General features: G+C 39.1%; 1 protein-coding gene and 1 long non-coding RNA gene across 3 annotated transcripts; one reads left to right on the forward strand and one right to left on the reverse strand.

Annotated features, from left to right (window-relative positions):
• The first annotated feature begins 37 nt into the window (after window positions 1-37).
• Window positions 38-6055, forward strand: zmp:0000000881 (spindle assembly checkpoint kinase). Of its 2 annotated transcripts, XM_046400369.1 has the most exons (5): window positions 38-485; window positions 2286-2450; window positions 3856-3994; window positions 4352-4459; window positions 4699-6055. In XM_046400369.1, exons 2-5 carry the CDS (start codon window positions 2305-2307, stop codon window positions 5614-5616), a joined length of 1311 nt encoding a protein of 436 aa, XP_046256325.1. In that variant the 5' UTR covers window positions 38-485; window positions 2286-2304; the 3' UTR covers window positions 5617-6055. The 2 variants fall into 2 exon arrangements, with proteins under 2 accessions (XP_046256325.1, XP_046256324.1); XM_046400368.1 differs by lacking the exon at window positions 38-485 and having other exon boundaries at window positions 2150-2450.
• Window positions 6056-8963: 2908 nt separating this feature from the next.
• LOC124065195 lies at window positions 8964-13629 on the reverse strand. Its single transcript, XR_006844374.1, has 4 exons — window positions 12887-13629; window positions 11810-11960; window positions 11492-11550; window positions 8964-11058 (listed from the first exon to the last, which is right to left on the reverse strand). It is a non-coding gene; the product is annotated as an uncharacterized LOC124065195 (long non-coding RNA).
• Between the last annotated feature and the right edge of the window lie 1535 nt (window positions 13630-15164).

Genomic DNA, 15164 nt, shown 5'->3' on the forward strand with positions numbered 1-15164 from the left:
AGAGGTGTGTTCCAATACTTTTGTCCATATCATGTATTTATTTACTAGAGATTGGTCCTGGTCTAAATAACTTATTTTGGTGATCCTCTTACTTTCCATCTTATGTTAGCATGCTTCATAAGTGGTTGTGACATACAGTCTAACTGCTCTGTGTATAAGGGAAATTATATCAGGTAGTGCTGCTCCTCGATTTTCCACACAGTCATCACAGTGGGAGTACCTCCTTCCCCGCATTGCCTCGTCCACACAGCCACACGCCCCCCTGTTTATGAGACATTTTCTGCTCTCACTGGTTCTTCCTGCTGTTTTATGGTGTGTTTCTCATTCCTGACCTCCAGTTAAACTGCTGCAGCACTTAGGTGTGCCTGCTTCGCTCAGGGCCATGGAGCAGGTAGAAGAAGGCGTGGAACAGGTACAAAGAGAGAGATAACTATGTCAGCTCATGTTCAGACCTGACACAGCTGCTTTCCCTCCACAGCAAAAAGGTAAGAGGATTTCTGTGAAACAGCACAGGATGACATGAAATTATCCGCTTTTAGAAAATTTGTAGGGTGATTTAGTATAAAAAAATAATAATGGTCCTTCCAGTCTTTGTTTCCTTCCTGTTTTAAACCCAGTGTCTTGAATCTTGATCGACAAGATTATAGAACTTATTATAGAAGGAGAGCAAAAATGGCTTTATTGAAGAGAATGTATTCACTGATGAGCTTTTCATGTGGTTACTGATTATTATGCTTTTTCTTTAACACCCTCAGTCTGTCTTTTGTGATTATTAATTGCTCTAATGTGACTGACTGTGGTGTCTCACATTCTCAAGCTGTTTGTCACTGTAAACATGGTAATGTGACGGTTTTTTTATGTGTTTACATAATGAGCTTCATGCTCCAGTTAATGCAAATATTATATTGTTTCCCCTGTGGAATTACCAGTTTGTCAGCTTTTTTAATCTCCCTGTCTCACAACACGCAGTTTAAAATCTGTGTGAAATGGGCTGCAAAATGCTGACTGGAAGTCACTCTTCTGTTAAAATTCTCAATACAACAAGAATGTCTATGGCAGCTGTTATTTACACAACAGGCTCAGTTATGGTTGATTTATACTGTCACGGAGGTGAGCAGCTTGCTTGTATAATTTTTATGCTTAGGATTTTTTCTAAGTTACTTAAGGATTCAGGATATCCTCATTTCACTCAGTTTTGAATCACTGCCACATTATCTCAACTTATTCAGATACTCAAACATTGATTCCAGTCAAGTGGAACAACATAAATATTTCAGTCACATCACCACACTGTGCTGCTTTTTTAGTCTCTCTAATAGTCTTACTCAACAGAGGTGACACTCCCTTCCTGAGAATGTTTATTTCAGAGCATTTCAATCTATTTGCTCTTCAGCTTTAAAAAACTTTTGACATGTTAATTCATGCATCTGATATCCCAACACAGTTTTGTACTTTTTTTTGTACAGTACTGTACTAAGTAGCAACTTGGCCAATTTCATACATTGATTTCAATGAGACAAATAATAAATAATGAAATAAAGGGAATGGAAATAATGGAAGAAGTCATTTCTTTCACTTATGTAAAAATACCATAACCTATAAATGAAAATATTACAAGTTCTGAATTTAAACAATGCAAACTGTAATAAAATAAAACAGAACAGTTCCTGACAGTGTATGGACGCATATATGGATGTAATTCTGTTTACAAAACATTTTAGCATTTTTATATGTTATTGAAGTAAAAAAAGTGGAATGTAAAGTATATCTAAACTGCAGTTGAGTGTTCAAGTACTTACTGGAGTACACTCCACCAGTGGAGAGTGTCAGAGGTTCTCAAATTTTCTTAAACAATATTCTTATGTAATGTAAAAATCATTCCTGAAGCACACACTGCTGATCTGGATTTCAATTAATGAGTCACCTTTTTTTGGTTTCCTTCTTAACTGCTGTCATAATGGTAGTAGCTCCAGTTTGAGTGGCTCTTGTGTTAGTCACAAACATAGGCAAGGTCACAAAGAGGAAAGTCCCGGGAAATCACAAGAGAATTTACAACACTTCATGCAGCTGCATGCAGGAACATCACTCACAAAAAGACCCTTGCAAAAAAAACTCACAGAAGGGGATATTTACACCAAGGCATTAAAAAGTCTCACATTCTCAAACATTAAATTAAATTAAAACAACACTGTGGACTTAACCAGCCAGCTTTTTTGTATAGCACTCTATTAGTTTGATCTGAGCCTCAGCGTGATTAATAAAATGATCTTAACCTCACTCTGCAGGCATCACAACGTGGCCTCGATGGCGTACTCCACTGGTACTCTCGCACAGGGCTGTTTTGGGAAGGTGTACAAGGAGAAGTACAACGATACCTGGGCTGCTGTAAAGAAGGTCCCCCACCATCTCATCAGTAGGAAGGACCTGGAGAGAGAGTGTGAAGTGTACAAGTAAGTAAAAGTGGTTTTTTTTTTTGTTTTTTGTTTTTTGAGGAGGGGGGGGTATCGAACTCAAAACCTAAAAAGGGTACTTACCATTGAAGAGTAAAAAAAATGATTTCTTTGCTGGAAGGTAAAACAGTTCCAAGAATTTGGGAAGAAGATAAGCAGCTGTTTACTCACCAGTTTTCTTATAACATCAGGAAACCTCCTCCACTTTTTCAGGGAAACAGTGTGTACATAAAATACAATCAGGTCACAAACTCCTTAACATATACAAACTTCTATCCCCTCATCAAAATCAAAAACAGACAGAAACAAGACGTTTACCAAAATATAGTTACAGTTAAATGAAACCTAAGCTGTAAAGCCATTAACAACAGAAGATGCTTAAAAAAAATTACTGCTGCCCACTCACAAACAAAATGTTTGCCAAGGAGAAACCACTTTTAGACAAAATTAGCAAAAGTCCTGTGCAAAACAAGAGATTTTCTCAGAAAAAAGTTGCTTAGTCATTCGATGCACCACATTATTAAAGTGGGTGTATACACATCAAGCCAGGCATGCAGTTTTAAAAGACATGAGGCACATAACAACTACTATCAATGGATTGAGAAATAAGTGTTCATAAAAAAAACAACCATAAATTTCTGTTTTTGAGTATAACCTGCATAATACTGTAATTTAATGTATATGAGGTATCTATAAAATTCTGACCACAACAAGACAACAGATGGGAAAATTAGGGTGCAACAACTTTATTTTTAAGAGGGACCCAATTTAATATTGTAAAGTATAATAATTACAGTAGAGTAACAGTACTGATACTGCAGTTAAATATCCACAACTTTGCAAAATATTTTAAATGTGAAGTACAGAGTATTTTTAATATAATGTCCATCATTATTGTTTGTAGGGAGAAAAAGGGGATTGCTGTATAATGACAGAATACATTACTGTCATTATACAGCAATCCCCTTAATCGCTGGGTGATTGATTTAAAAAAATTTTTAGTGTTGTGAATTTCTTGTTCTCTCTTAAATATGTTTTTCTTACCTCCCTATTCCCTTTATGTGTTTCACTGTACCTATAACAGTTACCTGCAAGTACTTCCTGGTAAACACAAAATAATATCACTGCCAACTGTCATCTTCATGACACATTGTTGTAGCAGTTGTAGTTTTGTTTTTGTTTTTTTTCGTATAGTGATATTGTGGTAGCCTATGCAAATGAACTTGATTTTAGAACATGGACTAGAACAAAGTCCAAGTTGCAGGGTTTGTGCTGGTGATATCCATTTTGGGACTCCTTACAGGACATTCACACAGAATCTCCTCACCTAAAGATAGAGGATCCAGATGGTTTTCAAATCTTTTGTGCTGATTTGTCAACTTGTCTTTCTTACCCTGATCTGCAGCAAGGCAGAACATACCAACATAGTGAAGCTTCTGGGCAACATAACCTTGAAAGATGGAAAATGGATTATTCCTCTGGAGTTTATCTTTGGAGAGGATTTAGAGACCACCATCTTCAAAGCATCAAAGTCTAAAATACAGGTAAAGTTATCATGACACTAGAGAAAAGGCCCATGACTCAAGGTGACCAACCAGGAACAGCATAATAAGGTCATGATGACAAAGCAGGTTACCAAACCTCGGACTAAGAGTCATCATCAGAGCATCTTATCCTTGAATAGTATGACTGAAAAGAATGTGTGAGTTTAGATTTTGAGTTTAATGACAAACAAAGCAATATTTGACTTTAGTCTGCAAATGTCAGTCCTTGGAGGTGTTTGCATGCATATAAATATCTCCTTGATTTAACTTTAGATTACCACTTTGGCTCAGGCCTAAGGGACAAAGGTGTGCAAATCCAGTCCGGCTAAACCTGATTTCAAATTTCCATTTCTACAGTTGACACCAACTAATAAAGGCACCATCATCATTGGCATGTGTGAAGGGCTGCTCCACCTGCACTCCAAAGATGTTGTCCATCAAGACCTCAAGCCTGAAAACATCATGGTGAGTGGAAACCTGTCAGTACTGCCAGTACATTGGTCAAAACCATAATGAACAACAAAATGTTGCCAGCATTGAGATCTTGATAACACCTGAAAGTCATTCATATGCTGTATAGATAAAAGGTGAAGAAGAATACACAATGCACACTTTTCACAGCTGTTACTCCTGAGTAACAAACCTATGAACCGTAATTTTGGAAGACAATATTTCAAAGTGACTAAATAACATTTGTCCTCCAGGTGGAGCATAACACAAACAGAGCAGTCATCATTGACCTGGGACTGGCCAAGTTCTTCCGACATGGTCTCAACTCCGCCATGGACATGGGGAATGAGGCCTACTCAGCCCCAGAGGTGCTGCAGAGGGGTAGTCAGCGGGACCAGCGCTCAGATGTGTGGGCCATGGGTAAAATCATCGCGGAGCTCTGCGCTCGGATTCGGCTGTATACACCCAGCGTTTGTCCCGCCAAGATAAAGGAGACCCTGAAGGATCAGCCATACTGCCATGTTGTGTGTAGGATGGTGGAGACTGACCCCTCTATAAGGGCCTCCATGGCTGGGGTCATGAGTGAAATACGAAGGGCCGGAGGTGCAGGCATAGTGACAAATACACCCATTCAGAACCTTAAACCACCTTCCCCTCACATTAATGTCAGAAACCGATCTCCGTCACCAATGAACAGAGGTGCATCTCCAATGAAGAGGGATCCATCGCCAATGAACAGGAGTCCATCACCATTCAACAGGAACGCATCACCAATGAACAGAGGTCCATCCCCATTTAAAATGGATCCATCACCACTAAACAGGTCTCCATCACCTCTGAATTTCGAGCGATCACCCAGACCAGATATCAAAGCTGTACGTCATCAAGCTGCAATGCACCTCTCTCCATCCCCTCGGAGGACAGGGGACAATAACCAAAACCAGCCTCTGGTCCCAGCAGGCAAAGCTGAGATTACACAAGACTTCATGAAAATGAGGTTGTACCAAGAAGCAGCCATGGATCTGCCCTGTAACCTGCCCGCGACTGGGAGGGTGGTGGTGCGGCGCTTTGAGCAGAAAAACGGGGAGGTTGAAGCATGGGAGCAGAAGGAGGTGGTGACTCGGGATGGGAAGATAGTCAAGTATGATGATGTCAAGTTTAATAGTAAGTAAGACTAGTTTAGAGTTTAACAATTTGTTATGTGGAAGATACATTTTCTTCTCAAAAACAACTGCATGTGCTGGTTGAATGGTTCATTTTGATAACTTTTGGTATCTTCTTACAAAAGCATGTAAAGCACATTTCCACTGAGCTATTGAGGAAACGGAGAGTAAGCTACAGCAGTCATCTGCTTCTGTCATGGATAAAACTGACTTGTCACGAACTTATTAATACAGGCTGTCAGTTTGAAGCTGTAATAAGAGGACATCTTGAAATGGTTTTGTTCATGCTGTAACATGACATTCAGCCATGTTAGGAATTTTACTGAGCTTCAAATGTACTTGCCAAGAAAGAAATATCTGCATGCACGAACAACCACCTGTGAATTTCACCATCTGAATGTATAAGACTGTGAACATGGCTAATACTTTGTGTGTGTATATATATATATATACACTACCGTTCAAAAGTTTGGGGTCACCCAGACAATTTTGTGTTTTCCATGAAAAGTCACATTTATTTACCACCATGTGTTGTAAAATGAACAGAAAATATAGTCAAGACATTGACAAGGTCAGAAATAATGATTTGTATTTGAAATAATAATTTGTCCCTTCAAACTTTGCTTTCGTCAAAGAATCCTCCATTTGCAGCAATTACAGCATTGCAGACCTTTGGCATTCTAGCTGTTAATTTGTTGAGGTAATCTGGAGAAATTTCACCCCACGCTTCTAGAAGCCCCTCCCACAAGTTGGACTGGCTGGATGGGCACTTCTTGCGTACCATACGGTCAAGCTGCTCCCACAATAGCTCAATGGGGTTTAGATCTGGTGACTGCGCTGGCCACTCCATTACAGATAGAATACCAGTCTTCTTTCTTCTCTAAATAGTTCATGCACAATGTTGAAGTGTGCTTTGGGTCATTGTCCTGCTGTAGGATAAAATTGGCTCCAATCAAGCGCTGTCCACAGGGTATGGCATGGTGTTGCAAAATGGAGTGATAGCTTTCCTTATTCAAAATCCCTTTTACCCTGAGCAAATCTCCCACCTTACCAGCACCAAAGCAACCCCAGACCATCACTTTACCCCCACCATGCTTGACAGATGGCGTCAGGCACTCTTCCAGCATCCTTTCAGTTTTTCTGCATCTCACAAATGTTCTTCTGTGTGATCCAAACACCTCAAACTTCGATTCGTCCGTCCATAACACTTTTTCCAATCTTCCTCTGTCCAATGCCTGTGTTTTTGTGCCCATATTAATATTTTTCTTTTATTGGCCAGTTTCAGATATGGCTTTTTCTTTGCCACTCTGCCCTGAAGACCAGCATCCCGGAGTCGCCTCTTCAATGTAGATGTAGACACTGGGGTTTTGCGGGTACTATTTAATGAAGCTGCCAGTTGAGGACCTGTGAGGCGTCTATTTCTCAAACTAGAGACTCTAATGTACTTATCTTCTTGCTCAGTTGTGCAGCGGGGCCTCCCACTTCACTTTCTATTCTGGTTAGAGCCTGTTTGTGCTCTTCTCTGAAGAGAGTAGTACACACCGTTGTAAGAAACCGTTGTTTCACCGTTGTTTCTTGGCAATTTCTCGCATGGAATAGCCTTCATTTCTAAGAACAAGAACAACCGTCAAGTTTCACATGAAAGTTCTCTTTTTCTGGCCATTTTGAGCGTTTAATCGACCCCACAAATGTGATGCTCCAGATACTCAACCTGCTCAAAGGAAGATCAGTTTTATAGCTTATCTAATTAGCTAAACTGTTTTCAGGTGTGCTAACATTTTGCACACCTGATTGCACAAGGGTTTTCTAATAATCCATTAGCCTTCTGATGCAATGAGCAAACACACTGTACCTTTAGAACACTGGAGTGATAGTTGCTGAAAATGGGCCCCTATACACTTATGTAGATATTGCACCAAAAACCATATATTTGCTGGTAGAATAGTAATTTACCACATTAGCAATGTATAGAGTGTGTTTGTGATTAGTTTAAAGTTATCTTCGCTGAAAAAACTGTGATTTTCTTTAAAAAATAAGGAAATTTCTAAGTGACCCCAAACTTTTGAACGGTAGTGTATATATATAAATTCTGTTGCAATTGCAGAGGTAGATTTTGTTTCTTTAGGATCCTATCCACTTATATTTATTACATCTTTTTCATTAGACTGTCAAATCTGGTACTAATCAGAGAGCAGTTAAGGGAAAGAGGCAAACACAAGAACTGATTCTTTTAAACAAAAGTCGTTACTTTTCTGTAGCTGTTTGTAAAGTACTTTACAATAATTACAATAAAAGTAATTTATCACATAACCCCTGAATCGTGATGAATGGGATCCTAATACTTTTGTCCAGAATTCTTTGGTTCAGATTGGTAAACAGATTTTCTGTCATTTTGATTTTTTTGGCAAAATCTCAGATTTCAACTAATCTTCCCTGAACTTTATCAAAAGAGTCTCATTTTTTCAAACATAAGGAACTATTGTGCAATTGCAACCAAATTTGGACAACAAATGCACAAACCAACTGATCTGACAGTATATCAGCTGTTGGTGGGCATGAGACTGAATGTCATCCTTCCTCAGCATGAGTCAGGTTTTTTTTTTTTTTTTTTACAGTTGTTGAACAATAATTGTTGAAATAATAATTCTGGGTATTGTACCATCTTGGTAGCTGTGTGCACATTGCAGTTATAAAAAAAAAAGTTAAGTTCAAAAAACAGAAAATCTTCTTTCACAGTCCATCACTTTGCTTTTGTTTAATGCCGCTGTAATGAACTGAATCTGATCCCAGCACCACCAGCAATCTGCACTGAATGTCTAAAAATATCTAAACTACTGACTGTGCTGAAGTCAGACGCCGTGAGTTAAAAAACAACTGCTGTCAAGTGTCAGAAGTGATATATGGAGCTCTAGCTCCTTCAGCCTGTTTAAGCCACAAAGAGAGGATGTGCAGTTTCCTCTGCAGATACGAAAAACACAACCCCAAGTGGGTTAGGGGAGACGGAGAAATGAGTCCTTTGACTCACTACATTACAACATGTGTTTGGTAAAACAAACAGCAGTTATGTACTGATGGTCTGCTTTTAAAACAAGGTAGTGAAGTAATTGTCTTAAGAATTCAAGCACAGCAGTACTTTTGAGTAAGGGGCACCTTGGTTTTATGCGTTACTGAAAAGCACTGCTAAGAGGTAAAGGTAAAAGAGACAAATCCAGCAAAGAAAGTCAGATTTTAAAATGACACAACTTCTCATCTGACTCTAACAGCGTCCTAATGAGTTTATGGTATCAAGCACTAGTTTCAAGTCTTCTTCACTAAAACATAATGTTCATTTTGGATTTTTTTTTTTTTTTAATAAGCTTTATTTGAAAAGCAATTTAAAAACATAAATAAGACAACTGGAAATGCAAATCATCGAAAAAAGAGAATGAAAACAATAAATAAATAAAATTGGATGAAAGGATAAAAGTGTAGCAGACTTCTTTAAGTACATTAAGACACAATAAGAGTTGTTTTTTACTTAAACAGTTCTGATCTATTAATTGTTGCGATTCCTTTCTTGTTCGTGACAACTTTGAGATTAAAATACAGATCAGTTTCATTTTGAAAAAATTAACTGATGGACCTGACTTCAGGTATTAGTAAGTAAAGACATTTTCCTTCTCTGTAGTGACTACATGTGATGTTTTACCTCAAATAAAATGTTCAAAATCCATCCAGAACATTGCACACAATGAAGAATCAAAAAATGGGAGAACATGCCAACTCTGCACAGACCGGGATTCAAACTCAGAACCTGGAACCCTCTTGCTGCGAGGCAACAGTACTAACCACTGCACTACTGAGGGACCACTGCACTACTGTTATACTCTGTGATCAGAGTATAACAGAGCATAACAATGTGATCATCCTGAAACAATCTGTAAACAAGAGGGAAGTATGTACCACAAGTCAGTTCTGGATTGTAAGGATCTGCTGAGGTTGCTTCAATTGAACTCCTTTATTATCAGATCAGCTGACAGTTGTTCATTTATAAATGTAGTACTTTTAGATTTTGAATGTGGAACTAATCTTGCATGTATCCTCTCTACTAAATCATCTGTGGCATCATTATAATCCCCTCCTATGATCAAATGCGCTTCCTTACAGTTGTTTTTGAGTGTCTCCAGTTCCTTACAGAGCTTTGTGAACATTTCATTTGCTCTGGTTGCATGGTTATGATTATGTAAATTACAGACTATAAAGAAGGAGTCGTCTAATTTGAAAAACAAGGTCATCCATCTGCCCTCATTAGAGATCAACGATTCAACAATATCACCTTTGAATTTGTCGTGGAGGATGGCGACCCCTGCTGATTGTTGAGATGTTTGACAAAAATAACACTGGTCACCCCATCGTGCTTTCCAAACGTTTTCATCACTGTCCACTGAACGAGTCTCCTGCAAGAATATCAAGTCAGCATTTTTTTTCCATCTTCTGAACATAAAAATTGATTTCCTTTTGGTTTTGTCATGAATCCCTCTGGCATTAAGGATTATTACTTTAAGGGAACTAAAAAGGACGTCTAGAAGGAAAGAAAAACATAAATTTGAACTGGATGTCTATTAAGAAACAATAAAAACCAGCTAAGCAAAAACTCTGAGATAGAAAATATCCAGTGGCATCATTACAAAGACAAAAAACACAAATCTGCATGTTTGCAAGTATTTAAAATATAAAGTATAAAGAAGTATAAAAATATAGAGCAAATAAAAGATTTAAGGGACAGAGACAGCAGCCTGTCGCTGAATGTGCTCCTCTGTCTAATGATGGTGGTACACGGAGGGTGATGGACGTTGTTCATCACAGATAGGATTTTGTTCACAGTCTTCTTCTGTGCCACAGATGTCAGAGACTCCAGCCTTCCTCGCCAGCTTGTCTAGATACATGAGGGATCCTTCCTAATGTGGCTTCCCCAGCTCACCACATCATAGAAGAGGACGCTGGCTATGACAGTCTGGTAGAACATCTGCAGCCGCTTATGGTAGACGCTAAAAGATCAAGGTCTCCTCAGGAAACAGAAACTGTCCTTTCTTGTACAGTGCATCTATGTTCGCGGACCCGTCCAGTTTGTGATCTACTTGCTGTCCCAGGTACTTGTAGGTCTGATCAAATTCCACAGGGTCCCACGTTGATGGTTACCAGCTGCAGGTGGGGGAGTGGGACCACCATGGTTTTGCATGTGTTGATGTGCAAGCCGCTAGACCCGCACCATACCGCAAAGTCCTTCACCTGGTCACTGTACCCCCCTCTTCGTGTCCATCCCTGATACACCCCAGTCCGAGGTGTATGTATCATTGTCCGCATGAACTACTCATAATGCACAAGCTCCATCTGGTGGAGGAATGAATTCTTCTAGTAAAGTGTGGAGGGCATGGTGTGTTTGTTTCTTTGACCTTTACTCATGTTAGTCCACTTTTTAAAAATGAAATAACTTGTATAAATTTTTAGTAGTTTTAATTCAAACGTCACAGTGAATTACTTACCTTTTCATCTTAATCCCTTTGATTTTTGTTCAGGAGGAGAGAGAAAGAGAAATCCAGGCAAGGAGATAGATAGCTATATAGAAAGCTAATTTTATATATAAATATATATATATATGTATGTATATATACACATACATGCACTGTCACCAAGGTGACCAACTTGCTTGTATTATTTATTCATGTTCAGGTTTTTGTGTATGTTACTTATGGATTCAGGATGCCCTTGTTCACACTTTCTGACTGCCACCACAGTATTTTCGGTTCTTTCTTTCCGAAATAATGTCACTTTCCACAACTGGAGAATATCAGAGGTTCTCTAATTTACTTATATAATGTGATCTGGATTTCAGTTAATGACTCACCTTTTTTGGTTTCCTTCTTAACTGCTGTCATAATGGTAGTAGCTCCAGTTTGAGTGGCTCTTGTGTTAGTCACAAACAGGCAAGGTCACAAAGAGGAAAGTCCCGGGAAATCACAAGAGAATTTACAACACTTCATGCAGCTGCATGCAGGAACATCACTCACAAAAAGACCCTTGCAAAAAAAACTGACTGACAGAAGCGAATATTTACACCACAGCATTAGAAATGTTGAATAAACATGTCTCACATTGTCAAACATTAAATTAAAAAAAAACACTGTGGACTTAACCAGCCAGCTCTTAATAAAATGATCTTAACCTCACTCTGCAGGCATCACAACGTGGCCTCGATGGCGTACTCCACTGGTACTCTCGCACAGGGCTGTTTTGGGAAGGTGTACAAAGAGAAGTACAACGATACCTGGGCTGCTGTAAAGAAGGTCCCCCATCATCTCATCAGTAGGAAGGACCTGGAGAGAGAGTGTGAAGTGTACAAGTAAGTGAAAGTGTTCAGAATTCTTTAGCACAAACCACTTCCTATCCCTTCACCAAAAAGAGACACGAACAAGAGGTAGAAATCCTTGAAGACAGTTATAGTTTAACAAAACTGAAACTTTGAAGCCATTAGATAACAGATTATACTCCCAAAAAGAAAACTGGTGGATGGATTGCCACGACAGTTTGTGCAAAATGGCCAGTGTCATGCATTGTTGTGCAACAGATGAATACATCAGATGGCCAAAATGTCTAGTTTAAAACATGCTTAATAAATAAACAGGTCACAACTAAAAGGATAACCAGGACCTTATTATCCCATGTAAATGATTGATAGGAGCAAAAATCTTCGGTGAGTTACTTGGCAATCACAACCAGACTCCATTAACAAAAAACAGTAATTTTACTGAGCAGAACACAGGAGTTGCTGGAGTATCCCTGCCTCAATCAGTTAGTTAGTTTGTGTTATTGTGAGATTTTCAGTGGTGGGAGAAGTATAAAGTCCATTTACACAGGTTAAATTAGTCCCCCTTTCAGTTGCTCCTCGAACAAACAAACACAGCTTGAATTATTGTAGTGGTTTGATCAAATGATCTAAGTTGACTTAAATCCAAACCCCATGAACAAAAACGCTAATTTAACCAAGCAGAGGAGAGGAGCCGGTGATACACCGCTGCCTCGGTGAGAGAAATGAAGTAAAAGAAAGAAAAGTTCAAAAGAAGACAAAGAAAAGAAAAAGAAGAAGCAAGAACAAGAATGAATAAAGACCAAAGATGAACAAAGACATAAGGAGGAAGAAAGGAGAAGGAGAAAGCGTAAGAATAAAGAAGAATGAAAAACAAGAAGCTGAAAGAACAAGTTCAGCATGGGATTTTTGCAAAAACAAAAAGCAAGTACTCACCTTGTAGAAGTGAAGGGGCGATGTTCTGCCCATCGGTGAAACTTGTCTGACTGAGTGTGGGTGCAGAAGAAACTCTTGAAGCTTTGGACTTGTGTTTCTGAGGCCGATGCCTAAAATGGCCAGCAGTTAACAAACAGAGCTGCTGAATCTGACCAGTGTGCAGCACAAACACCTTCCCTCCACTAAGCTGTCTCAAAACCACTGTACTTTCCTAATATTTAGTACTCTTCAAAAGTAATTTGAAGTGATAAAGCCCAGAAGAAAGCTGGGAAAGGAGCCATGTCTAGCACCAGCACACCCACAGTGGACAAACCACCAGTGTAAATAGCCCGCCTTGAAAAAAGGGTGCGCTTGTTACATCCACCAGACAGAAGAGTAGCTCATGTGCAATTTTAGCTAGCAGTTGTCTGCCTGAACTAGCTTGCGTGTTGAACTGGCTTGCAGGTTGAATAGGCTTGCCATTTTCCTTTGTATATACATCATAAGTGCCCAGAAAATAAAGCCTAATGTCTGTGGTGATCTAATTACATTACATTGTGACCCAGGTGTGTTTTGTGCTACTTAGCAAATGTTAGCATGCTAACATGCTAAAGGTGTGTACATGGCAGACATACTAAACAGCATGCTCTCAGTATTTAGATCAAAGCAGCTGTCACTCCTTTTAGATATTAGTTACAGCGTCCAGAGAAAAATGATGGGCCTCAGACACATTTTACTACTTTCATTTATGCCGTGCAATGAGCACAAACTAACCTTGACGGGGACGAACTGACCTTTCGTCCAGCAGACACAAACGAAAGCCACTGATGACAGAATGTCTAAGCCCAAAGTGACGGGATATGAGACTCTCAGAGAGTCGGTCTTAACATGTAAAGGTTTATATTCTTGAAGCTGTGTTCCTGTGTTCATTAGGACATATGTTTTCATTTGATAACACGTGCAGCGTTAAGTGGGTGTCTCATCAGTGGTGATAATAACCAAATGTAAAGGGAAGCAAACCTCATGAGGGGCAGTATAAGCCATAATTCACTCTGGCCCTCTCACATACATCCATTCTCCTCTCACATTAATTATTCTTACACCTGCATATTTTCATTGTCATATTCATATATCTTTAATTAACACATTCATACATTTTGTTCTTATGCACATGCATTCAATGTATACATTTAATATCATAAATATCATATGCATGTAAGAGGAAAATGTATGTTTGTCTGATGAATGATGAAGAATGAAGCCTGAGTGAGAGAAAGTACAGTGGAAACGGAAAGACGCTGGTGAGCCTGAGGTCCTCAGAGATGTGGACCTGTGAAGGAGATATGCATCTGACTGATGTTCCGCATTGTTTTCAGATACAAAACAATTTTAAAAAAGGAAAGAAAGGAACCAAATGTCATTAGAAAAATTTGTTTATTAATGAATTTATGGCCACTCCGGACTAAGAATTTATAAAGAGAGGAGAAAAAACTCACAGTCACATTGCCCTTCCATTGCTTCAGTGCAACCCTTTAATGAATGTTGCATATTACAACTGAGCTTAACTGAATTTAAAAGCATTGTGACTTTGGGAATATAAGCTTTCACCCAACATCAAGGGACACTCAGAGCAGCAGATGGAAACTCGCATTTGAAGCCACAATAAGCTGAGCTTTCGGGTCACAACATCAACGCATGCTTCACATTTTTCATGTAAGCGCTGACATGAATCATCTACATGTTGCTGCGCTCAGTACAGCAGGTACCAGCTTGACAACATTCTTCCCTGCCTGTACGACAACTTCACTTACCATCAGTCGGCTATGCCAGTAATTATAATAAAAGTCCACAAGAGACGGAAGCAAAGTGAAGAAAATTCCTGGACATTTCATAAACCATTATGACAGGGACAGAGAGTGAGAAATTCACAAGTGAGTAAAATAGGTTTAGCTGAGTCAGGATCAGTAAGCTGTTGTGTGGTTGTGCCGACTTTACATGGGGGTTAGCGAAATCAGCTGAAATGAATGAGAATGTGTGACTGAAAAATGTGTGGCTCAAATGAAGTTTACTGGCTCACGGATCCGTCAGCCGAGGTGAAAGAAAAAGTACCCACATTACACAAGAGGGACTTTGATACTATGAGAATTTGTCATCAGTGTTTCTGGTCAAAGTTCAGTACATCTTTTCTAATATTACACAGTTTACAGACCATCACTCAAACGTGAGCAGTGGCCAAATGGTGAACCTAAACCTGAACAGCTGATGTTCCCCTATCAGGAGTTTAAAATGTTCTCAAATG

The sequence above is a fragment of the Scatophagus argus genome, chromosome 9 (genome assembly GCF_020382885.2).
Source record: "Scatophagus argus isolate fScaArg1 chromosome 9, fScaArg1.pri, whole genome shotgun sequence".
NCBI lineage: Eukaryota > Metazoa > Chordata > Actinopteri > Scatophagidae > Scatophagus > Scatophagus argus.

What these genes read in the sequence shown, in the direction of transcription:
- zmp:0000000881 (XM_046400368.1), top strand. Translation starts at nt 2,263, where the DNA reads ATGATCTTAACCTCACTCTGCAGGCATCACAACGTGGCCTCGATGGCG. An exon ending in AGAGAGTGTGAAGTGTACAA is followed by an intron (nt 2,451 to 3,855) that starts GTAAGTAAAAGT and finishes CCTGATCTGCAG; the next exon opens with CAAGGCAGAACATACCAACA. An exon ending in TCAAGCCTGAAAACATCATG is followed by an intron (nt 4,460 to 4,698) that starts GTGAGTGGAAAC and finishes TTTGTCCTCCAG; the next exon opens with GTGGAGCATAACACAAACAG.